The sequence below is a fragment of the Electrona antarctica genome (assembly GCF_951216825.1).
Source record: "Electrona antarctica genome assembly, chromosome: 3".
Classification (NCBI taxonomy): Eukaryota; Metazoa; Chordata; class Actinopteri; order Myctophiformes; family Myctophidae; genus Electrona; species Electrona antarctica.
This window is the reverse complement of record NC_136808.1, coordinates 30787786-30815080: the sequence shown is the minus strand read 5'-3', so window position 1 is coordinate 30815080 and position 27295 is coordinate 30787786. Positions and strand designations below refer to the sequence as shown.

The following is a 27295-nucleotide window of genomic DNA, read 5'->3' as shown; positions in this document are numbered from 1 at the left end:
TGCTGTTAGTCTAAGTGCACTACCACTAGTCCCCAGACCCTACTCCTTATGGAGATTCGTCCTTCCTTTCCTGTGTGTGTGTGTGTGTGTGTGTGTGTGTGTGTGTGTGTGTGTGTGTGTGTGTGTGTGTGTGTGTGTGTGTGTGTGTGTGTGTGTGTGTGTGTGTGTGTGTGTGTGTGTGTGTGTGTGTGTAGGCCTACAGTATGTGTGTGTTTGTAAGAGAGACAGGGACAGAGAGAGCAGGGACAGAGAGAGCGAGAGAGAGTTAGAGATGACGCCAGAGATAAAGTACGTGCCTGTTCCAGCACGCTTGTGCATTTAAGAGACAGATTGTGAGAGAGGCTTCATGATAATGATGTATGAAATGTAAACTAGAGGTCATCTGTTCCAATAAAGCATCCTGTCCCTCAGCTTCCTCTCATGGAGGGGGACCAATAAAGGGCTTGCCTTGTTTCATAGTCTGCTCTCTCATTTCACTGCTACATGGGCCAATGAAATAGGATTGCCTAGCAATATGTCTCCCTCACAGTGAAGACACATTGAAAAATAAAAGTGTGGAAAAAGTAGAGTGCCAATAAAGATAGCAGGAATAAAGATAACAGTAATATAATAGCGAGGTTTAGATAGATATCGCATGAATGAGAGATATTGAGGAAGATAGAAGAGAGAGAGAGACAGACTCCAGGTTTCTGATAAGTCTGAATTGAAACAAAACAAGGGATAAATTGTTGGGAATTCCAGCACTAAAGCATTACTGACAAGTTCTGCTGGATTAGGAGATGAGAGGAGAGTATAGCATAGCTCTATACTGAGTGGACTCTCTATTTCATCTCCAGCAGCTGAGCTGCTGGGGGAATGGCAGTGGGAGGACTCACCAGGAGGTCTGGCAGTTTTGATTTGCTGCTGGAAATAATTGACCTTAGCAATGACTTTACCCTCGGCTGTTGGTAGCTTGCACACCAGTGAGGAATACATGTGTCATCATTGGTTCGATATTTAGGGAGAATCATCGGTATAGATATTGGATATTATTATTATTTCTTTTTTTAAAGATATTCTTTGGGGGCTTTTTGCCTTTATTGATAGATTTATAGTATTTTGACAGGAAAGGGGGAGAGAGATGGGGCGACGACACGCAGCAAAGGCAGTCGGGATCGTGACTCTAACCCACAACATGTTGTCAGGCTGGATTACCAGCCTAGGTGCCTGGACCGTTCGGCCGGCCCAGGCCTGGATAACCAGCCTAGGTGCCTGGACCGTTCGGCCGGCCCAGGCCTGGATACTATTTTGTTATTTGGTTTGTCACTGTGAAGTGAAAAAAAACCCACAGTGTTCCGTCACAGTTATTACTTATTACCAAGACTTTTCTGTTTATTGATGTCTTTGATTAACCCAATGAGACATGGAGCTTAAAGAGCATAGTTTAAGGAATTGTTTGGTTCATTTAAATAAAAAATATTGTAACTGGAAACTCCAATTCAGTGAAATAAGTTTGTTATGGACCTATTTCATTAATAGATTCCTATCTACGGTATTAACAGCCCGAAATGCAGTAAAATCAAGATGCACAATTCAAATAACATCAATTCCAACGGATCGATCCCATAAATTAACATAATGCTATGCTTGGTCATTCAGCTTGCCTCTAGAAAGCAATTCCACGACCACTAGCAACATTTGTTATGGGGTTGTCTTAAAAACCCTGCCACAAGAAGTTATTATGTTGCCTTGCCATGGTGGGGAGGCATTTAAAACAATGCAATGACTGCCTGGGGAGCAATTATACCTAGGTCAGGCCTGATTTATGATCCGTTTCAATGACATAACAAACTCACTTGTAGGCACACACTTTCATATATTGACATGCACAAGCACACTCTTTCCACATCTGAAAGTACGACATATGCCTTTTCTTTTCTCGAAGACTATAGCGGACCTCGATCCCATCATAACTGCACAGCACACACTTTGAGGCATGTCTCCACTGAGGTAGTCGACAGACCTGTCACCCTCTGCACTTCTCAAAACAACTCTTGTGTCACACAGCTAACACATGATACCATCCGTTGATTGATCCGGACAGAGGAAACAGGCTGACTTATCGTCTGTCTGAACTTCTGTTATTCAAGGGTCATTGCTCGTGGCCTTGAGGAGTCCAACTGTTTACTCTTACTCTCTGTATATTATCACTCTCTCCTACACTGAGGGGGGAAATATTGATTCACTGAGAAGTTTGCAGGACTGCAAGACGAACTGTAATGCTTCACCAGCATTTTACATGGAACCACAGAACACAGTATATAGTCTAGTGAGTTGAATACGGTTTACGATTGGATAAAAACAAACAAATTAGCTTTAAATATATATGTAAAACTAAGAGCATTGTCTTTGGGCCATGGCCCAAATTGGTTACTACACCTAAACTTGACTTATCCATAGCTGGTGACTTGGTGAGCCCATACAACAGGTGGACAACGCCAAATTGCTGGGCATCGTCCTTGACAGTCAACTATCGTGGACTGAGCATGTAAATACAATAGTCAGCAAAATGGGCAGAGGTATTGCAGTCACAAGAAAGTGACATCATGGGTCAAGTTTGTAAATCGTTAGTTTAGTTGGATTATTGTTATGGTCATCTACGTCTAAAATTAATCTAGCTAAATTACAGGTTGCACAAAATAGGGCAGCCAGACTTGTTCTGGGCTGTTCTATAAGAACTGTATTGTAAATATGCACTCCAGCCTCTCATGGCTCACTACATTTCCTCAAGTTTGGCCACATTTTTCTTTTGTGTTATTAAGTCAAAGATGCCTTTGTTTTTGTTTGAACAAATAGATTATTGTCAAGATAGGCTACACACCCACAAATACAAGGCATGCTGTTAATGGGCATATCGCTGTACCTAGTTCAAACACAAACGAAATGAAAAAAAAAACAGTAATTTATAGAGCTATAGATTTTTGTAACAAGTTAGCACTAACAAATAATAAATCAGCCTTTAAGAAAAAGGTAAAGAGTTATTTACTTGAATGACCAGTTGAAAGAACAACTTTAGGCTAAATACCTTTAAGTTATTCTATACCAGTGTTTGTTTTAATCTGTTTTATACGTAATTGAGAATTGATGTATGTTATTTAATTGTGTTTACTGATATTGATGAACTGAATTAATGCAATTCATGTTGTAGTTTTCTTTCTTTTTTTTAATGTGTTTTGTAATATGGAAGACAAGCTGACTGCCATGGCATCAGCTAATGGGGATCCTTTTCAAATAAACAAATAAACAGTCCATAACTTGTGGTACAAAACAGCTGAGACAAAGGTCAGGTAGGTTAATGGGCCAGCAATGTTTGGATGTTTGGATCTGACAACTGACAATGAGCATGTGAATATTAAGTTAATATGTCAAGATATCACAGATGTCTCTAGGTAGGACATGAGGAGACATCAGGCTATACAGTGATTCTGACCACAGAAGCATGACCAATGCGTTTGGTCCACCTCTCCTTTCCAGGTGATGTTTGGATGACAAGAGCTTTTGTTTCCCCTGTGTCCCCTGACATCATTTATATCACATTATTTATGCAGTACCCATATATTGTAGAATGCAATTTTCCTCAGCAGTTTGCATCTGCTCCAACTTGCTAAATCTGTAATTTAATTAACAGTGTGCTACGATGAAGGCACAGCTGATTCTTAAAAGGTAATGGGAGCCAGTGTTTTGATGTCCAAAACACGCTAATTCAGAGCGCTTAGCAATGTGCGCCCAGATAAGGTGCTGTCATTATAAAGGTCTATCTAATCTGTCTACTAGCACGTCATGCACACTCCCTGTTTTAGATTGTGTACCTAGATCGTCTGATCGCATAGGAATGCCACCAAAATGTGGAACGCCCTACCAACAGTCATTAAGACATGCAAATCCCTTGACTCCTTCAAAACCGCTCTCAAAGGGCACCTACGGACAGATGCAATTCGAAAAATCTGAATCCCCCCCACCACCCACCCCTTTTTCCCTCCTTTATGATGAATTCCTGTTCTGTTCCTTGGCTATATAGGAGTGTCTATTTGTACGTCTCTAAATGTTTAGATGAATTGAACAAGGTGGACCCTCTTGTAAACAAGTGTAATGCTTTATTGGGTCGTCTACTCACAGTTAACAGTCTTTGTATTGAGTTTGTGCTTGAAATGTACTGTAATTCTGCAAACTGTTAATAAATATTTCAATCAATCAATAGGGCCCTTAGTTTTTATTTACAGACATCACTGCTTTTACCAAGTGTATCTGTCATCCACTAGCTATCCAGTTTGTGCAATCAATGTGCTGTTTTCATACAGCACACTGGAGTTGGTATAGCCATTGGGTAAAATTCATTACAATTCAAGCAAGCCCTTTACTGTGACTTGGGTAGTTAATGTGTCCAACATTAACTACCATTAAATATGATCATTATAAAGAAGATGATCATATTATTATCATGGCAAAGAATGTTCTCCTGGCAACAGTTTATGACATCAGCAATGTCATGCCTGGAGTGTGATTAATACTTGATAATGGTTCAAATACACGAATAAAGTGTACTTTTCATTAGGGTTTCCAAAGCACCCACAACTATATGTCTGATCATGTTCCATAGCCTCGGCAGCCTTTGTGATATAACAGCAAAGCCTAAACTTTAAAAGAGAGGCTTCTATGTTCCCTCCGAAAACTGCCAAAGGGCATAAACTTCTACTCGGTATAGTGGTAGATTCTTTAGTTATGTTGGAAAGAAACAGACCTGGCTTTGGATCTTTAAGAGTAAGGTGACGTTGAAGACTTAATGGGCATGTGATTCATTGACTTGGGTTTCATTTTAGGCTTTCTTTTTTGTGTAGGCTACTCAATACTGTACAATATAGCTTTAGGATAAAATGTATGTCACATTGCTCTTTGTCATGCATGTTCATTATAGCACTCATGGTTCTGAAAGTGGGGTCCGGAGACCCCCAGGGGTCCTTGCGGGGGTTCCAGGTGGTCCCTTGCAAGATTAGTTAGTATTATACAGCGGCATCAACCCTATGTTATAGGCTACTTTTACAGGGGTCTCTGGTAGTAGTAGGCACAAACTCTTTTCAGTTTGGGGGTCCTTGACATGAAAATGGCAACTTCAATGTAATGCATTTGTCTTGGTATTTTGATTCCCATCAGTTTTAATAGCATTGCTACAAAAGTCTATTTTGCACCTTGAGTTGTGCAATATAAAAAAATATAGCTGCAAGCAGTGATAAGACAGTGTTAGGTGTTAGTGTAAGTCTGTCAACGCTGTACTTCTGCAGCCAACCATGCCCCTAAATATGAAAACTGAACTATTCCTTTAACAACATACAACTCCCTTGTTGAAATTGTTAATTTACTGTACATGCATAAAGAGTTACAGTAAATCCATTTTAAAGAATATTGTACGCACAGATACAACAGTGAGCCATTGTTAGGAGAGCTAGTGCGGAAGCTCCTAACGGTCTTTCATCCCAGAGATGAGTCAGTTGTTTGTGGCATGTGCCATGTGACTGTCATTAAGGTGATAGCTTGTGGAATGAAAGAAGAGGAGAGACGTAAGATCAGACTGCTTTGCAGAACTGCCAGCAGGGTTTTTTTTTGTCAATTCTGGGGGCTGTATTTTTGGGAAGCATAAAATAAACTAACCAGTAACTCTCCAAAAAGCAATATCCACTCTACCTTAATTAAGTGGCCTTATTGAAATGCAAAACCACACTCCCTCAGTTCCTCACGAAAAATCTGGAGTGATTAAAAGGAAAATACATTATATGCACCATTACGCTACCTAAATCGCATGTTTAAACACCGCCAGGATTTTACAACATTATATAATTATTATAGGCATTATTGGTGTCATCATGAAATATTGCATGAGGCTACTGAAGCTAGGTAGATTAATTATGTGAAATATAACCTATAAAACAGGCTGAGGCTTGCCTCTCTCTCAGTATTCCACTCGTATTCCAATCCATCGATTGCCTCCGTGAAATCATTTCACTGGTTTGTGTTTGGACTAGTAAAATAAGACCATAAGTGTGAATCCTAATGACTTTGACATACATGTTTTTAAGCCTCACTAAGTTCAGGATATTGGGCGTGCATCCTCATATTAAACATTTTCAGATGTTGCCTTACAATATACTATGCATGAAAGTATACAATATCCAGATTATTTGCCCAAATCAAGTGAGATGTTGCTGCATGGGATCATTGAAAACGTCTTTGTCTTCTCTTAAAAGTGCAGTAGCTAGCAATTAGTTTGTATGAACCATCCATATCATGACCTTGAGAAACTAGACGTCAAAGAAGAAAATCTGGATAATTCGAATGTGCCCAAAAAGGCCCTTCTCTGACTATAGTACTAAGATAAGATTGGATCTCCGGGTCCAGGGCCCCTATGCACAATGAAATATAATACCAAAGCAGTATTTCACAGGGATAGAAATATGTAACCACATCTATCATACGAAATGGAGAGGGCATGACTATAAACACTATCTTGTTCCTGGGTCTCTGTCCTGGGGTTTTATTTCATAGGCTTGGATCTCGGTCGTTCTTTATAGCTTGTCAGATAATCATCAGCTCAGTGGAGGTTAAGAAGTACTCCACAGGGAAATTTACATATGCCATTTGTTGTTTCCTAATCAGAGACATATATTTCCATGGGAATGGAAATCGTATATCAATTGGGACAATACTGCTTTGAGCTTCTAATACCGGAAAGCACTTGTAACAGAAATAATTAACAGAAACACAGACTTATTAGAAGAGCGCATATCAAATACACTTTTGAGAGAATTTGAGAGTACACTTAAAATTAAGCAACTCTGAGCTGATAATCATGAATTGCACAATGCGTTTTGAGAGAGAGAGAGAAAGAGAGAGAGAGAGAGAGAGAGAAAGAACATGGCCATTTAGGTTAAATGCAGCGCTTTTCAGTGATTCAGATGACTAAATCAAGTTTTTGTGGCCCAATACACACGCACGCGCGCGCGCGCGCGCACGCACGCACGCACGCACGCACGCACGCACGCACGCACGCACACACACACACACACACACACACACACACACACACACACACACACACACACACACACACACACACACACACACACACACACACACACACACACACACACACACACACAGATTTTATATATATAATCAGTTACTGATTTAGTCAGTCAATCTGAATCACTGAAAAGCTGCATTTAACCTAAATGGCCATGTTCTTTCTTTTCTTGTTCTTTCTTTCTTGTCTAATTTGCCAATTTGTTTGCTAATCTGCCGAGCACATAATTAACACCTGCCCCCTGTACAGGCCGACCTCTTCCACGTGGGACCAGAGACAAGGGCGTGGCTACTCGATACTGAGTTGGACATTTGAGGATGATGCACGAAAGAAGAAGAAGCTAATTTAGCCTTTGTTGAAACCAAAAGCAATTCATGACAGAAGTCCACTCTATTACAAAACATCAGCCACAGCCACATAGTAGTTAGTAGCCACAGCTAACTACTATGAACAAAGCTTTTGACAATTATACTGGTTGTTAGCATTAGTGTTATTTATCACATTAACGTATCTATTCATGCCCCTAAAAATCTATCAACAGAACCTATTTTACTAAATATTAGGTAAAAAACGTAACGATCATATAGGTCATTCACATGTAGTCCTATAACCTTTTATACCATGGTCACGATTTAATTCATTCATTCAATTTTGTAGTACACTAGGATGTCCAGTTGTTCCAGTTTGAGTGTATTTATTGAAAGAAGTTGAGCAGTTGAAATGAACATATGCATAATTGTGTAGCAATTCTATGTTCTCCTCTCTGTCTGTCTCTGTCTGCTTCTGGCTGCTGGTAGGAACAGTGTGAGCTCCCCATTACCTGTGTCTAGCCCAGCCCATCACTGACCCTCTAAAGTTTAGAGGTGACAGCACTGGGTGTGTGTTTAGAGTCTAAACACACACCCAGTGCTGTCACTCTAAAGCCCGCCACCAAGTGTCCAAAATCAGACCTGTGTGTGTCAGATCAGTGTGTGTGTGTGTGTGTGTGTGTGTGTGTGTGTGTGTGTGTGTGTGTGTGTGTGTGTGTGTGTGTGTGTGTGTGTGTGTGTGTGTGTGTGTGTGTGTGTGTGTGTGTGTGCGCGTGCGTTTGTGCATGCGTGTGTGCATTTGTGCGTGTGTGTGTGTGTGTGTGTGTGTGTGTGTGTGTGTATGTGTGTGTGTGTGTGTGTGTGTGTGTGTGTGTGTGTGTGTGTGTGAGAGAGAGAGAGCGACGCTGCACAGTGTCATCCAGTGGTATTGGTGAGGTGTTTCAGCTTTCTGTGCTCGGACACAGAGACAGCATAGGCAGCGTAGACATAGGGACACACATTGCTGTCTATAGGAGTGGCTAGCACCACTCAAAAATAATACTGAAAATAGTCTAATAATAATAATGTCACCATCCTAATGGCTCCTATACAAGCACTATAACAAGTTGCAAGGTTGCCAACAAATTTAAAAACTGTGCTTTGAGGTTATCAGTGATTGTCATGTTATCACGGGGGAATGTAATTTAAATACAGCTTTGGTTCAAAAAGTAATAAATATCTATATTCATATTCTATTATGCAAGAAGATCTTTTCAGCTTTTCAAACTGTCTTTGCTAATCAATGACATTAATGAACCCTTGCACCAAACTGCAGTGCAACATCAATCTAAAATGAAAGCCCGCACCTCAAGGCTTCATAATTGAAACTCACAATTCAATGAGCTAGAAAATCAGAAGAACTGGATTACTGTTCCTTTGCTTCGATGGTGTGAGAATGGTGCATTGGCAAAGCTGTCACAATGATAGGTTCCCAACTAATTCACTACTTCCATCTTAGACTTACTCCTAGAGGCTTTGGGTTTGGGTGTGTCCGACTCCTTAGGTTCAGGTGAGAGGGGTGGCTCACTGGGTGGGCTTGGAGCACCATCTACATCAGACTCTGGCCCGAGGCGTAAAGATGTGGTTCCTGTAAGACAGAAACATTAGGGTTGGGACATTTTACATGACGATACCCACCGATACAGTAGACACCCACCTATTACAAAAACCAAAACAAATACTGTACATTTCAAAATAGTAGCCCTACTAGCCACCCGGTTCCTTTTAAACGGGTGAGGTCCAAATAAACACCCCGGTCCGTACAAATGCCAGGACTATTATTTACAGTTTCTTCAGCCTAATTTGGGTCTGTGCAAACGCCGTGTCCGCCTGGTTTGTTTCATGTGGCCGAGGTCCAAATCAATTTTGCGTATTAAACGCCCGGGCTACTATTTGGAAATATACGGTGTCAACATTCCAGTCTTTGATAATATAAATTATATTGTGTTGATCAGTTCAAATAGTACTGCGGTACTAAGCTAACAGACACAGATGTTATTCCAGAATACTGCACCTGGTATAACTTGATGATCTTGCTGGAGACATGTCCTAGCCCCGTTTGGAACCTCATCCTCTGCTATTAGCTCCGAGAAGAGGTTCTGTGTCAGGATATCCCTGCATACAGGTAGGTCGAAATGGGTAGAGCCCGTCCAACTGCAGCTAAAATCAGGCTTAAATAGCTTATTTAGTCATCCTGTGGCCTGTCAACCCCTATCCACATGCACAGTACTGCTTCCATAAGAATGCATTGGGAAAACATAGCACTGGCTGACTTCATAAGCTATAGCGGTTGTTTCACCCCGCTTCAAAGGTTTTACTTTCCAATAAAAAAACTATCATCTGTACTCTGTAGCTCTCAGGAAATACCTTTACTTTTTGATACGATACCGCAAAAAGGGTTTTCTACACTGCAGTTGGACGGGTTCTACCCATTTCTACCTATGAATGGGTATCCTGACACAGAACTTCTTCTCTGAGCTAATAGCAGAGGGTGAGGTTCCAAACAGGGCTAGGCCTGGGCTGGCCCATGCTCTGATTGGTCCCAAGGCGGGCACCAGGACTTTTGGTGACAGCTGCTTTATGTGGTTTTGACTTGGAATCCTTGGCTGGGTTATTCCCCCCATGACTCTCTGCCACCTGCAGGGCAGCCCCCATCTTCTGAGCCATATCTATCAGCTGTCAGTGAAGTGAACCCTAACCCTGAACAGCCAGAATCAAGATTATGAACTTACTTCCAGCAGGCTGGATGAAACAATGGAGGCAAAGGACTGTCAACAACAACATTATACATTATATATATATACACACATTATACTCATCTGCTGGACACGTGACTTTACATTTACACTGGATCTGACAAACATTTGGATCAACAGTACCTCAGGATCAAACTCCACATTGCTACTACAGAGTCTCTGAGAATGTTGACTTTGCTCTCCATCTCCTGATACTGTTCCAGGGCTCCTTTCTTGTCCCCGTGGTTGTAGAGCAGGATGTCAAAGTTCAGGTTGACCAGTGAATTGGACCTGTAAGACAGATCAGCCAGAGAATCAATAATTCATTGTAACCTCTGACGGGTTTTTTTATGCAGTTTGCTAGTGGGTGTTGTGCTGTGCTGTGACTTTATAATATTTGGTTTCGACAAAGGCTAAAATAGTACACGGTCATATAATGCGTTCTAGTATAAATGTAAATTAAAGACAAAAAAATGTGTGCCAATCCATTTGTCACATACTGTAAGTTCGTCATATGGCTAAAGAGTTTGTTATTGTTATAATTTTAAATACATAATGAATGTGTTCTGATAGCTATGTTCAATTACTCTGGATACGTCAGTACCTGGCTGCTAGCAACATGTACAGCTCTCCCATGGGTAGAGGCTGATGGCTGCTGGAAGTGGAAGAATCATATTGTCAAATGCACCTTGGGCTAAAAACGACCATAGCCGTCATCACAAAATGTGATGGTTGGTTATCACAAATGGGCAAGTTTCTATGGCTGTTTTTAGCCATCATTGTCATCCCCTCTGGGATGAACCTGCCTGTATGTACCAACATACAATGGGCTATTTTTCTACGCCACTATTATGAAGGTATTATGAAGTATAAATGTATAATAAAGTATAATATCATGTCAATTCGTTGATTATAAGAAATACAAGTTAATAATAATAAAAAATTAAAAAAAACTTTATTTGTTATTGTTTCTAAATATCGGTTTTGATATATTTTCGGTTCATTTCGGTTCAGGTTCAGCCATACGAGAGCTATACAACAAATAATGCTGTGGTGTCTCTCTGGCATAGGCTACTGTCTGCTATGATTGAAGATGGTTGAAGGTTTATCATGGGACCACTTCCATGGGGTCCTAGATGAATGAAGTGAACACTATTACTCACAGCTACATATTTCTTCTTCCAGAAAGGCGGTCTCTCTGGCACAGCGCAGGCTGCCACACAGTACTTGTTCATGGCCACATCAAAATCTCCATGGGTCTGTATCGTACTGGCCTAGGAGTAAATTGGGAGAGAGACTGGAGCAAGGATGTCACTTTGAAACTTAACAGATCACATCACTGACTGCGCTGCATTGTTACGGCATGGCTCAAGACTAGCCGTCTGTAGGGGTGTTCTGTCTTGTTTTTCTGTGTGTGTGTGCGTGCGTGCGTGCGTGCGTGCATGCGTGCGTGTGTATGTGTGTTTGTGAGCTAATCTCACAAACCACTGGACCGATCAGCATCACATTGCTTGTGCACATTGCCAGTAGGCAACAGAATTACATGCACTACTTTAATTTTATAATGGAAGACATTGTTCAGACTAAAACCTCAGACGTCATAGTTGACTAATGTCACAGGCTGGCCACATGAACTCCCAGATCCACATGGAGCCACACCATTTCCATGTGGATCTCCACATACATTTTTGGGGTTAGTTTCGAATTGCAGCCGTCCGTAGGTGCCCTTTGAGAGTGGTTTTGAAAGAGTCAAGGGATTCGCATGTCTTAATGACTGTTGGTAGGGCGTTCCACATTTTGGTGGCATAGGAGCGAAAATAATTTAGTCCCTTGTTTGTGCCGAATCTGGGTTGCACATGGTTTGTTGCACTCCCTCTGGTGTTGTGGGTGTGGACTTCGTTAACATTAAGGAAGTATTTAGACAGATACATGGGTATCTTGGTGGTGTATCGAATCTTGTGGACCGGACCCATTGCAAGATGCTGTACTCTGTCGTCGACCCTAAATTCCAGCCTGTCAAAGTGGGCAGGGGTGAGGTGGGTTCTGGGGGTGAGGCCAAGTAGGAGCCTGACCAGTTTGTTTTGGGAGGTCTGGAGCCTTGTTTTAAGGGCCTTTGAGGTGCTGTGGTACCAAGAGGTGCATGCATAGTCGAAGAAACCTTGTACAAGGACTCCTGTTAAGGTCTTCAAGGTGTTTTTGTTGACCAGTGAGGAGAACCTGTAAAGGAATCTTGTTCTTTGATTGACTTTTTTTATTACGTTGGTGGCCATTTTATCACCGGAAAGATTAGCCTCCAGGATGGAACCTAGGTAGGTAATTTCATCTTTTCGTGTGATAATATTGTCACCCACTCTAAACAAGAAGCCATCTGCCTGAGATTACTATTTGATCCGAAGAGAATGGATTCAGTTTTTCCCAGGTGTAAGGATAGTTTGTTATCAGCGAGCTAGGTGCAGATTCTACCGAGTTCAGAGCTGAGGGTCTTTTCAACCTGCAGTTTGTTGATACTAACCAGAGCCTGGAGTCTCCTGGCTCCACAGGTCAAAATGACTAGAGGCCCTGTTCACACTAGTGAGTTGTACAAAGTGAAGCAAAGTTCTACAAATTATGTGCAACTAAAAGTAAGAGATGTGAAATGGAAAATTCCTCAACAGTGCTCAAAGGCTTTTTGCTATTTCCCAAGCTGAAAGAAACAGAGTAAATCATTAATTCCTGTTCTAATGCTTATGTCTACATCAACTGTTTTCAGAAACATCACTATTATATGGCTAATTCTTGTACAACACTTACAAGTACGGTACAGTATGTAACAGTATGTTTCACGCATCCCTTTTCACTACCAATCCAATGTGACAAAAATGAATGATAATTAACAAACCTGTAAAAACAGCCAACCCAGAGTAGTCAGCACTTCAGTATTTTCTGGGGAGAACCTGAATAGAGCATACGATAGCACAAGAATTTGACTAACTATGCATGTCATTACACCAAACACAATTCAGGGGCTGATTATTCAGATGGGCTTTAATTTAGCATAACTGTGGAGTTTTAATTATCTGTTGTTGGGGAGACGAACATGGCTCAAAGAAAAATACTGGTGAAGACAATTGGATGAAGAGTAAAAGAGGGAAAAACAGACAAAGGTGTAAGACGCTCAGGGATTTGGGTACTTGATTCATTCATTTAAACACAACACCCTTGTGTAGATTCCTTTATTTACAGCACTGCAGTATGGATGTCACCAGAACTTTAGGATCAATAATGTTTTTTTCTTACTCAATATGGGACTAGAACCATTACAAATCTTAACTGTTAGTGTGAATTAAAATAATAATTTGATGATTTCCAATGATATCATATTCACGCTCTACTTACTCCACGGCACGCTTATACACTTCAATAGCTTTGTCAGTATTCCCGGTAAGGAAAGGAAAGGAGCCAGCTTAGGTGGTTCAGGCATCTGGTTAGGATGCCTCTCGGGCGTCTCCCTAGGGAGGTCCTCGAGGCACGTCCCACTGGGAGGAGACCCCGGGGCAGACCAAGGCGCAGTTGGAGGAAACACATCGACTCTGGGATCCCGCAGGAGGAAGTCACTAATGTTGCTCTGGAGAGGGAAGTCTGGAGCTCTCTGGTGGAGCTGTTGCCCCCGCGACCCGACTACGGATCAGCGGTTGAAGATGGATGGATGGATGGATGGTATTCCCAGCTTGGTGGACCTTCCCCAGCATCATAAAGGTCCGGTCATGCTTGTTCGTCTGGAGAGCTATGTTTAGATGCTCTAGTCTACAGCCTAGGAGAGTCAGGAAAGAACTGCAGTCAAACCACTAGGGCATGATGATGATGACCTTTAAAAAGGGTATACATTGTTGATGAACTCAGCATACTTGCACATTCAGGAAGGAGTAGCATGCACCTAGATTGTGGCTGATCTCCTGTGGTAGGAAAGGGTCAAATTATACCTGAGGCATTGGCTCATTTGGACTGCATAAGGGACTCATACTGTATTTGACTACAGAATATGGGTAAGTAACATAACTGTGATAAGCTACATGGTATTGGCTCTGTTTCAAAAGGTGCCACTACAACTTTCATCCTTGTAGACAAAACCAAAGTGCCAACACAAACACAACCAGTCTTACAGAACATATGCCACACCATCATTTCACGGCTTGTAGTACCTGTATGTGATTGTGAGTGACACTGAAAACCCTCTTGAATCGTGAATCAACAATAAAGTAATAGTATACAATGTAATTTAGCCATCACATGAGTGATCACCTGTCCTGTCTAACCAGTTCAACACATATAGCTGCCATTCCTGGTTATGCCTGACTGCATGCAAAACCCACAATGATGGGGAGAATAATGTTGCCATTGTCTCTGGCACGCAATGTTAATAAAATCTGTCACGCACTCTGAACTGGAGTGACAGAAGTGTGAATCCTCAGTGTTAATAACATTTTACCCATCCCGTAAACATTTCTTAAACTTGATAATGTACCGTGTAAACAAAAATAATACATTTATTGATTAACAACAGTTAATCAATTTAATCTAACATAAAGAATATTAGATTTTAATAAAATGCGACAGTTATAAAATAAGGCTTGTGGTAAATCAGAATAATTGTTTTAAACAATTTAAAAACAAATGTGAATTCATTGAAACACTTCAGCTCAGAATGACCATTAACCATTTATTGCAAAGCTATTGCATTTAGTATGGCGGTATGGCTCTGCTCATATGATATCATATCATAATATCATATCACATTTGATATCTCAGATTATCTGTGAACCGAGACACAGTTCTGATAGAGAATGAAGGGGGGTTTATATATTAAACCTTCTGCCTTCCGTGTCTCAATGAACTATCGCTGCGCTGGATTTGTTCTATTCTACACGCTTCTCAATTATGATACTTATATGATACAAATATGCTTTGTTTCCCCAAGGAGATCCGCTCAGCCCGTTGCTCTTCGCAATCGCTATTGAACCGCTTGCCGAGGCAATCAGACAGTCTGCTCTGATCTCTGGTGTTCGAATCGGTGAAAGGGAGCACAAAATCACACTCTATGCAGACGACGTGTTAATTTTTATTTCCAGACCTCATTCCTCTATTCCCTGTCTAACTCAAATGATCTCTAGGTTTGGCGCCTTTTCGGGGTACAAAATTAATTTCACTAAGTCTGAAGCCATGCCACTTGGTTCTCTAACATCTATCCCAGACCTGTCCGAACCCTTCCCTTTTAAATGGTCACCTGCTGGTTTCGTTTATTTGGGAGTGACTATAACACCTGCTTATGATACACTGTTCAAGGCCAACTTCCCTCCTCTTTTAGATATTATAAAAGCAGATTTGGAACGTTGGGCCCCCTTACCCCTCTCTTGGCTAGGTAGGATAGCTCTTATAAAAATGAATGTTCTCCCCAGAATACTTTATCCATTGCAAATGATTCCTGTATTGTTGACAAACAAGGTTATCAAGGTACTAGAAGGCTGGTTAAGTACTTTCATCTGGAGTGGGAGGAAGCCTCGGCTGAAATTGGCCAAGCTGCAAATGGATAGCGCAGATGGTGGTCTAGATCTGCCCAATATAAGGCATTACCAACTGGCCGCGCACCTCAGGGTGCTTACGAATTGGCTTAAATCGGATCCTTCCTCGATTTGGCTTGATATTGAATCTTCACAGTCCAAGTGCCCTCTTTGGAATCTATTATTCATAAAGGACCTTAAGTCTATTAGGAAATGTTGTTCTAACCCCATCACGCTATGTTCAGTCAAAGCCTGGAGGTCTGTGCGTACTATTGAAGGCCGTGCTAAATTGACATCTCCCCTTACTCCAGTGGTAGGCAACCCCGACTTTGGGCCGGGACATTCGGGTGTAGGCTTTAGGACCTGGCATGAGAAGGGCATTACCAAACTTGGAGACCTGTTTGATGGCCAGACCTTGATGTCTTTCACACAATTGCAGCAGCGTCATGGGTTGCTAAAATCTGAATTCTTTAGGTATTTACAAATTAGACATTTTATTACTGAGGACACTTCACTTGTAACCAATAGTTCCGCTTCACAGGTAGAACGAGCCCTCTCTTTGCAATTTTCCAAGAAACAAATTTCAATTTTCTGTGACGTATTGAATTCCTACTCATCTATATCCTCTCAGGTTACTAAGCAGTCCTGGGAAAAAGACCTGGACGTCTCTATTCATGATGAGGACTGGGCAGATATGTGGGCCTATGCAAAACAGATTTCAGTTTGTAACCGAACTAAATCCATCCAGTTCAGGATATTACATCGTATACATATAACTCCTGCTCTCAAGAATAAAATGGATGTCAGTGCGTCCCCATTTTGCTTTAAATGCAAGACAGAGATTGGTAATTATGTTCACTGTCTTTGGTCCTGTGTGAAGCTTCAGAACTATTGGTATGACATTGTATCAGAACTCTCTGTTATTTTTGGTGTCCCGATCGATTTAAACCCGTTGTGTCTTTTACTTGGTCTCCCGGATGATCATGTTATTGATGTCAAACATAAGAGGTTGTTCAGCTTATTGACGTTTGCTGCTAGGAAAAATATTCTTTTGTTTTGGATCAAGGATGTTGCTCCATCAAAGAAATCATGGCATAACATTATAATGGACTGTATTCCTTGTGAATACATTACATGCATGGTGCATTCTAAATTGGACACTTTCTACAAAATTTGGGACCCTTATTTAGATCATATTGGACCAACATTGTCTGCCACAATACTTGGAGGTTTTCCGTGCCAGCCTTAGATATCTTATATGCCAGCATTCTTCCCTAGTGTGTGCTCTGCTTTGGGGTGGGGGCTGGTCTGCCCTTTGGGTATGGGGGGGGTGGTCGCCCGGGCAGGGGTCTCGATGCATTGCGTCGGGGCCGCTTCTTGGGGCGGTGGCCCTGCCGCCTGGAGGGGGGGGGCGGTTGCCGCCTTTGAGTGGAGTATGCATGGGTCTGCTCTTGTTGTGATGTTTTGTGCCTATGATAACTGTGTTGTCTGCCTTTTTAACGTGTATTTGTATGGATGTATTTCCTGAATGGGAGTCTATCGGAACTCAGAGTCGTTGTGGTTCATTGTCCTTGCCATGTCTTTGTATGTTCAATCTCTTTTTATTTATAGTGATGTTGTGCCTGAGCTGTTTCTTTTTTTTTTTTTATTGTTTTACTTTTCTTTTGTTGTTTGTTATTATGTTCTTGTTGTGTAATGTCTGTTTGTTGTCTGTAATGTTGTGTAATGTCTGTTTGTAAAAACCAATAAATATACTTTATAAAAAAAAAAAAAAATATGCTTTGTTTACTTAATTGCACAGGGGTTACAGGGATGCTGTGATTACGTGACTGACACAATAACTGAGGCCCCAGTGGGCCCAGATAAAAACAAAACTTGAGCTTTTACAAAACTAAGTACATTTACTCAAATACTTTTTTTTTTTTTTAAATACTCCAGTATTTCAATTTTTTGTAATTTTTCTTCTACTTTTACTTAAGTAATGTGTGAGTACTGTACTTTTCCACCACTGGCTAACTGACCCACGTAAATGTGGCCTTGTTGTTAAAACCTTGACACTTTTCTCGTATAAATGGGAAAATAAACGTGTGTCTAGGCATTGTGTTCTATAGGCATCATGATGCACATGGAGGTCAATTTCCCTCCCGCATTTAGAATGCTATATGCCAGGAGCCTTGTTGATTTTCTCAGATAAATTGTACACAACCTAATAGAGGATTGATTTCTTTCGCTCAGCCAGTCTTTCTCATTGAGCCTCGCAGCTTCATTATAGACCTCAATTGCCGCCCTGTGCTTTCCCAGCAGAAAACTAGGGGGAAGAAAGTTAGACAATAAGTCAGCTTATTATGCGGCAATCATGAAGCTCATAGACAGCTCATAGAAAGCTGAATATTTGGCAACTCCACTCATCTTATGCATCAGTGACAAACACAATCATTGGTGGTGGTGTGGTGGTGGTGGTGAATGGGGTCATTTAAATTGCAACATTAACTAAACTAAAAGCTATCAGTGGCTTTCTGTTTTCTTGTCATCATTGTTTTTCTTCATGTGTGCCTTGTTACAGCATATGATTAAAGACTGTCCACACAGAAGTCTGTGTGGACAGCACTCACAGTGATCTTGCCACTTGTTTAAGGTTGTCAGCACTGCTGGGATTGAGGGCACAGCTCTGGAACAGCTCCAGGCTCTTGCTGGATCTTCCCCTCCAGACACAAGATTAGTGCCATGCAGGCAACACAAAGGAGAAAATGAAGGGCTTTTCATCTGTACGAGGAGGAGTTAAACCAACACATTAAAACTGAGGCACAGCGGGGGTCTGGAGAGCATATTTTGGAGGGGCAATGATGCATTAGAAAGCTTGGATGCTGAAGGCGTGGTTTTGGTGTAAGACAGCTCTATCCTCTATGTGGTGCATTTTGTTAAATATGAGAGCTGCAGCCCCAGTTTAGAAGAACACAGTTGGTGTACCTTGAACATATAGGCCTATGGGATATTCACACATCCCATATGGGTCTCTTGCAGTTACAGAAGCTCTGTAACTGGGTGAAACATTAGGGAAACATTACAGTGTTTAGTCACGTTGTAATTTGTATTATCAGAAACAATACTCTCTCAATGGATTATACTTGCTGGCTTCTCTGAACTGAAATATAGTATCCTGCATGCTCTTAGGGTGACGTTGCCCTTCTAAAGCGGTCTTTTTACACTGTCTATAGGTTGTGTGAAGATATTCCCAAGATATTCTCCTTGTTGCCGAGGTAACAGTGTCTCTAGCAGGTCTATACAACAGGTATTGAAAGGTGTCTCAGCAAGGAGCAGAACAAAGGCAGCTTTAGAAGGGCAGAGTAACCCCAAGAATAATGACACAACTCTAAGTCTCGCTGCTAGCAGGATATTATATTTCAATTTCACTTCAGAAGTCAGAAGCTTTTATAATCCTAAATTGAGTTATCTTGCACCTACTACCTTTCTCTGAAGTGACAAAAAATACCTAAATCTATTTGAGATGAAGCAGGTTTGAGCCTGCAACCGATATTGCACAAGATTGCTGATGAACTCTTGGCCTACAAATACAGCATGATTTACACTAAAGCTTGTTTTGTGTTTTTATGTGCCAGCCCTTAGACCAGGCCTCCACTGTTTCACAGCCAGTACCAGAGCTGGAGCCATGTTCCAAAGCCCTGACAAAAATCCTCTCCATCGCTGAGTAGAAAGCTGCATGGTTCTCGCAAATATTTGCTGCATCAAGATTCGGAATGGCCCCTATTTGAAGTGACTTAATCCGCTTTCCTCCTGCTGAGACAGCAATAATATTCTTGTCTCTGCGTTTCAGCTGTGGCTCTGTGGCACTCCAAAGTCCACAGACTCCACACATACAAAGCAGGGCAGATTTGTCGAAAAGTCAGGGATACATGTGTGACATGTATTCTAGCGACAATAAAAGAGGGATAGAAAAGCAGCAAGGAAGCACAGCATGGGATCTCACAAATATAGCCTGTGAAAAATGACATCCAAAACATGGTGGATTCATTGTTGGCTATTATGATCTGGCTAATTCTGAGACACATTCTCCCCTTTCCTTTCCATACAAATAGCTGTAAAAAAGTGGAAAAGAGGAGAGGTATGTAGAGGAGATATACTGTACAGTATGTATCTACGTATATGTACTGTATACATGACATAATTTAAATAGATACATAGATGAGAGGTATGCTTGTCAAAAATGGTTGAAAATCACAGCTAGTGCCGTAAAAACCTTCTCTTATGGGGGTCCTTGGCATATATTTTCAAATGGGGGGTCCGCAGGCTAATGAGTATCATTTTGGGGGTCCTTGACATGAAAAAGTTTGGGAACCACTATAGAGCATAGCATACAGCTGGGGCCCAGGGGCCACATGCACATGCTATGAATTTTCATGTCGGGATACCAATTTTATTCAAACAGGAGGGAACAATATAAAAACGAAGCAGACAGATAGTCTCTCCTGATTGGCTGAAATTTGGCCACCCACCTGAACATGTTCTGTATTAAAGAGCTGAGAGGGACAAATGAACAAACACGCTAAATAGCCATGATTACTATCAGAAATACTGTAGCTTTAACCTTTGAAAACGTTTTGTTTTAACCAAAAATATCACTTTACCTATATTTAATTACTGACATAACATCATAACATTACTAAATGCATGTGAATATTAATTTATCGAATAATTTATCATCAGCCTTTCGTATGCCCTTTTGACATATGGTTCATATTTAGTTATATTAATACTTTTTTATGACTTGATTTAGTTGTCTCCACCAGGCCGAAGGCATGGGGAGAGAGTATGTTTTGCACTCCGTCCGTCCGTGTGTCCGTGTGTCCGTGTGTCCGTGTGTCCGTCCATCCATCTGTGAACAGCTAATCTCCGGCACCGTTAACCCGGTCGATGCCAAATTTTGCACACACACTCCCTGGATGCCAACGATGAACCTCTGCCCCAAAAATTCCAGAACGGCCTGTTATAGTGCCACCAGGAGAACAAGTTTTTGGACAGTACACCTACAGATTTTGTCCAAACATCACGCAAATTGGTACACAGTCTCTCTAGAGCCATTCAACGAAATGGGCCTTTCAGATTTCTCAGACTCCATCCTGATTGGCTAACAAAGTTCGCAGGAGTGCTCAGTTTCAAACAAAATGCTGCAAATCATGAACACATCGTGTGATTTCCGTGAAATTGTGCACGCACATTCCCACTAGGCCGAGGAAGAAATGCCACATGAACATTTTCAACTCAGCCTCATGGTGGCGCTATAACTGTCCAAAAAGTGTTTTTTACCTCTAACTGCACGGATCTGTGGATAACGTTGTATGCCAACTCCCTAGAGGCCAAAGAAAAACCTTTGCCTGGAATTTTTCACATCTGCTCTTTATAGCGCCACCAGGAGGCCGACATATGTAAAACACATTTTCTAATATTACTCCTTCAGATTTTATCCAAATCGGTACACATGCTCTCCATAGTCATGTGATCAAGACTGGTTTGTTTGATTTCTCATAATCCACCCTCATTGGCTACGATTGGCTTCTAAACTTTTCAGGAGTAGCCCGCTTTGTACCCGTTTTGTACAAATCGCCACAACTACTCAACGCTAGCCTGGCTAATAAGCCAGACCGAATCAGCCAGCCAGGCTAACTCAACGCAGCGTCCGATTGTGGTGAAACTGTGCATGCATATTCCCACTGGGCTGAGGAAGAAATGCCACTTGACAGTTTTCAAATCAGCCTCATGGTGGCGCTACAACAGGCCAAGCATCACACACACTCCTATCCTCCTGGTGGAGACCTGTGCCCAGAAGGGCACTTTTTCTAGTTATACAATATAATTGAGTGCTTTTTAAAAACATCATGCCAAATATATCCGTTCATTTGGTTGTTTCTTGAGCTGAGTTTTAAAATATTAGTATTAGTATTTATTAAAAAACATTACAGACTTCACTCATCACTAAACCTGACAGCACATATAATATGAATAACTGCAAAAAGACACAAATGTACTGACAGAAATGTTCATAGCTGTCCACAGGTTAGGACAAAGGCTTAGGGCGCCCTCTGCAGGATCACTGAGACAAACCCCATCCCACTGAAAAAGATGAATGAGGTAAAGCAAAGCAAAGTTCTTTGTTTACCCAGGGTGAATGGACTAAGCTCGAGATGCTTGTTTACAGCCAGACCCTGCTCATAGAACATTTCATGGTAGGGGTTCAATGCCTTGCTCAAGGGCACTTCAGCGGTGGTAATTTTAACGTGCCGTTCCGGGGATTCGAACTGGCGACCTTCCGATAACAAGACCGCTCCGCAAACCGTTCGGCCACCACTGCCCCCAGGTAACAGTAACAGGGTGGTATGAAGACTGGTAGCCAACTGCGCCACCTGGGGAGTTGCGCCACCTGGGGAGTTGCGCCCTAGGAAGCGAGCATGGAAATGCTGCTGGGTTTGCGTAAGGACGCGCTGTGATTGGCTAGTGCACTTGTGCAAGGATGCGCTGTGATTGGCCAGTAGCCACTTTGAGTGGCAGTCGGGGCAAACGCTCTCGCCAGAACATGATTTACTATTCTGTCCATATCGGCTCGCAACTCGAACAGGGCTGAGTCGGCTAAGCGAACTTCGCAACGTTCGGCACGTGGCTCAAGTTTGCTTGAGAGAGCGCCCCTCCGTCGTGGTCTAAATCTGTACCTTATCCCGTGCTACTAGTAGGAGGGGGCGTGACCATTTACGCAAATCCGGCACCATTTCCATGCTCCCCCTAGAAAATATGGATAATGTAAGCCTACTTCAACTAAGTGGTTCTCAACCAGTGGTTGAGAACCATGTCGTTTTTCAAGTTTTCAAAAAATATAAAATATACAAGCTCACCCAAACATAATAAATACAAGAACACTTATCAATAAACATTTAGTTTCTGCTATTGTTTCAGAAATGCTTACAGGGCATTGTGAATATAATAGGCACGTAAAGACTAGTACAGTCAACTTTTGACAATATTGATAATTTTAACTTATTTACATAATGTGTTATGAAAACAACTGATATTGTAGTTTAGATATGACGTATAGCCTACTTACAGTATTTTAATTGTCCATGAAGTGTTGCTCTGCCTTTTAACTAGTCTATGTTTAGAGTCCAGAGTCATTGAGTTGGCCCTGTGCCAGGCAACTGGACACACTTCACTGTTTCAGTATGATTGGAACTAAATGTATTAGTTTCCAGGTCTGCAAACGTCACATGCATTTATGCCATTGGAACATGAAACAAGGGAGCCGTTGCACTAACCAACATGGACACAGTCCAAGTCTACTCACTTCAGAGACTCCAGTCCAGAGAAATGCTTCAGTCCAGACGTCGACAAGTCTAATTCTCTCAAATGAGAAGGATTAGAGCTGAGAGCTGAGGCCAGAACTTCACAGCATCTCTCTGACAAAGAAAGTTCATCCGTCTAAATGAGAAATAAAACACTGGACGTTTGATTGTCTTCTATGAAAAAATTAATCTTTTTTTTTTTTTTTTAAGATATTTTTTTGCGGCTTACGCCTTTTATTGGTTTATTTTGAAGGGACAGATAGTAGGCTGACAGGAAACGGGAGAGAGATGGGGGAAGACATGCAGTAAAGGCCGTGTCGGGCTCGGGAGTCGAACCTGCGGCACACTGCGACTGGATTACCAGTCGGGTACCCAGACGGTTACGCCACCGCCTGGGCCAGTGTAAATTAATCTGACTTTAAAGTCTCCAGTCTACAGTGTGGACTTCTCAGTGCATCACAGAGCACGTCCAGTGAATCCTTCAGGTTGTTTGAATTTAAATCCAGGTGTCTTAGATGAGATGGATTAGAACTGAGAGCTGAAGCCACAACTTCAATGTATTCCTTACCGAGTTGACAATCAACGAGTCTGTAATTACAGATTAAATGTAAAATCAGAGATGATCACTGTCACTGTCACACACACACACACACACACACACACACACACACACACACACACACACACACACACACACACACACACACACACACACACACACACACACACACACACACACACACACACACACACACACACTTTGATTATAATGTAGCACTCTACGTAAACATAAACAACATAAACAGCTGTGTGCAGATGCAGGAGGGATCTGATTGGCTGCTGCAGGTCTGGTGGTTATCCAGAGGAGAGCTGAGGGGAGCAGATTCCCCTTGATGAGGTTTGTCAACAGCACGTCCACTGATGATGTCACTGTGACATCAGAGATGATGTCATTGTTGTGGAAGTTCAGTGAAAACCTGCTTTCATCGAGACCATCAAAGATGAAGCCAACTTTCCAGACAGCGAGCTGCTCTTCTGTGACCTTCTTTAACGTTGGATGGAAAACATGGATCAGGTTGAGAAGACTGTACTGCTTATCTCTGACCAAGTTAAGCTCCCGGAAAGAGAAGGGAACAAGGAGAATGATGTCTTGATTCTCCAAACCCTTTGCCCAGTCCAGAGTGAACTTACGCACAGAGAATGTTTTTCCGATGCCAGCGATGCCGTTGGTCAGAACTCTTCTGCTGGGTTTGTCTCTGCCAGGGAGGAGGGTCTTAAAGATGCGACAGCACTCGATTAGTTTGTCATGGAGGGTCTTCTTCTTGGAAACTGTCTCAAGCTGCCACACCTCATGTTGGTTATTAACCCCTTCACTCTCTCCCGCTGCGACGTTGAGCTCTGTGTAGATCATATATGTCAAACTCAAGGCCCGGGGGCCAAATCAGGCCCGTGAGTGAATTATCTTTGGCCCGCGGAATGATATTTAATTAGTATTAGAACTGGCCCTCTGGTATACTGCACGGACCACCATAATACTACAAGTCCGACAATGCACTGCGAGTGACACATACTATGAAAGCAGTGCTTGGTGAGGATCATAGAACAGGAAACTGAGCTTAATAATAATGCATTTTCAGTTTTAAATGCATACTACATTTTTGCTGTTTGCCTGGGACCGCGGTGCCCGTGTGTTGAAACACAGTCCGGCCCTCGACCTCGACCGATTTCTTTATTTTGGCCCACTGTGTATTTGAGTTTGACATCCCTGGTGTAGATGCTGGAGAGGGAGGGTGTGATGTATGTGATGTATGTCACACGATCAAGACTGTTCAAACTGATCTTATAATCCTCTAACTCCTCCTGAACACTGACATCTGCAATGAGAAGAGAATTCATAGATTTTAAACATTCAGCTTCCTCATTAATACATTTACATTCTTACAGCTGTGTAATCAAATTATTAATGTGTTGAATCCTACCATAGGAAACACTAAACAGCCAGGAAAATAATACTGTGTGAATTGTTTAAGTCTAGAGTTGACCGGTGTTGTTCTGCCATTTAAACATTTAAGTCATGAATGAATTGTTAATTAGTGCAAATTCTGTCCAGTCTTACTTTGTCCACAGCTGGTTTGACCGGTTGTCTTCAGTCCAGGTGTGGTTGTGAATGTCTCTCCTGAACACCTGGACGTCTGCTCTGTCACAACACAACTACTCCTCTTCCTCTTTCTGTGTAAATGAACAACATTGCTCTGACTTTAGACTTCCATAGAATCCTGGTAACCTAGGTTATGATTCTGATACTGCTTGTGTGTGGAAGACAACTTGAGTTGAATCACTAAAAAATAGATCACTACAGCTGACAGTGAGATACTGTCTACATCTGTGAGCAGATACAAGACATTGTCTGTGTCTTCCCAGTTGCTCATTTTATTGGTTAAAGGTATATTCAGTGATTTGACTTAATTCAAATATCACTTATTTTTTCTTTTTTTCTGGATAATTCTCCCTACTATAGAGTGTGCTGACCATATAAGGAGTTCCTCCCTGTCCCCAGTGAGCCCCTGGGGTCAAAAAACCCTAGTTTCAGTTTTGGTGGTGGGTGGCAAAGCCTTCATCCAATCAGGATGAGAGGGGCCTTCCTCCAATCATGATTGAGTGGGGGCGGGCCTTGGTGCACATGCTGTTGGCCTGTTGCACTTCCCCCCACTGTAGAGCGTGCATGTGCACATTTTGTTACCGGGGCGGACTGGGTGGTTCTCCAAATCACCCAAATCACTGAATGCTCCTTTAAATATTGATATAACCTAGAGACAGATATAAACACCACCTCCATTTTGTTCATGTCATTACTCATTAGGTGTGACATTTTAAAAGAAAATAGCAGCTCTACAAGTTCACAACGCATCATGATGCAAAGTATCGTGAGCTTGTAGATTTTTGCATCACACTAACAGGTGTCACAAGCCACTGTTTTCATTTTCTAGTTCCTCTGTTAATTTTCAGACCAACAACCTTGACCTTGAGTACAGTTTAGGGCTACTCTACCTCTGTGCATGTCCAAGACAGCCTAATAATCACTGAATCAAAGAACACTACAGCTGACAGGGAGATATTCTACTACTGTCTACATTGACAAGACATTGTTGTTTGTGTCTTTCCAGTTGAAGGTCACAGAGATCAGTGATCTTACTTTGTGTCTGGAGGTCCAGGTTCATTGCTGAGGTTAGGAGGTTGTTGTAAAGACCAGTCACTCTTCATAGACACACAGCTGGGTGTTGGAGACTCTGGTCTGTGGTAAACTGTCAGGATCTGCCTTCTGTGTGTTGTTTTTGTTGTTCTTGGAACTTATTCTGAAGTTATGCTATGGTGTTCTTGAATCTTATTTTGAAGTGATGCTTTGTGTTTCCTGTTTTCCTTTGTAGTTGGTTCCTGCCTTGTCTCACCTTCCCTGATTTTTGGTTCTTTGTTTCACCTGTGTCTTGTTTTCCCCCAGCCAATCCTGTTGTTGATTTGATTTGAGTTCACCTGTGTCCTGTTAATCTTGTGCCTATTTAAACCCTGTGTTTGGTTGTGTTCTGTGTTGGATTATTGTATTGTCACCTGAGTTCCTAGTCTGTTTTATGTTTGTTTGATGGTGTTGCTCTCCTGCAAACCTCTGTTTAAATAAACTTCCACTTGATTCTGACTTCCTCGCATTTGGGTCCTACTTGGAAACCACCTCCTGACAGAATAATCCAACCACCATTGGACCCAGCGGGAAGAGTTTTGTTTTTGATTATTTTCAAGATGCCAGCAGTTTGGAGCAAGCCGCTAGTGAGCCCAGGTCTGTCGGTGTACACCCCTGTGACACATGCCTGTACTCTGCCATCTCCTGCCCATGCCTTGCCCACCCAGGGGCTCCACGCTCCTCACCCTGAGCGTTATGGAGGTAATCCTTGTAGTGTTGGCCCAATAAGCAGCTGGAAATGAGCACAGAGTCAGGAGGTAGAATGCAGCCACATCGTGATTTATTTCCAAAAGAAGGTTTACAGCATGGGAAATGGCATCACACCAGCAGCAAACAGATAGGACATGTGGGTGTGCAGCTCCACCATGTCCTCTCACTGATTTTAACACTGAGTGTGTGTGTGCGCGTGCTGGCAGCCTTTTATAGGCAGCTGAACCAATCAGTGCAGACTCTACCATATTACCGGTCAAACATGCAACACTTCTGAACCCCACA

At 42.0% G+C, this 27295-nt stretch overlaps 1 protein-coding gene and 1 pseudogene across 2 annotated transcripts; both read right to left on the bottom strand.

Annotated features, from left to right (window-relative positions):
- Window positions 1–8894: 8894 nt before the first annotated feature.
- Window positions 8895–18453, bottom strand: LOC306919733 (BBSome complex member BBS4-like; annotated as a pseudogene). The gene is made up of 12 exons: window positions 18340–18453; window positions 17934–18035; window positions 16034–16149; window positions 13910–13983; window positions 13756–13762; window positions 13569–13635; window positions 13072–13126; window positions 11357–11467; window positions 10781–10848; window positions 10338–10484; window positions 10014–10134; window positions 8895–9046 (listed from the first exon to the last, which is right to left on the bottom strand). The product of its transcript is annotated as a BBSome complex member BBS4-like (transcript).
- A 3357-nt stretch (window positions 18454–21810) lies between these two features.
- LOC306919732 (protein NLRC3-like) lies at window positions 21811–24481 on the bottom strand (the record flags this gene model as incomplete). The annotated part of the gene is made up of 2 exons (XM_079496286.1): window positions 21811–21833; window positions 23875–24481. The coding sequence occupies 2 exons, from the start codon at window positions 24479–24481 to the stop codon at window positions 21811–21813; spliced, it is 630 nt and encodes a 209-aa protein (XP_079352412.1).
- Window positions 24482–27295: the final 2814 nt, after the last annotated feature.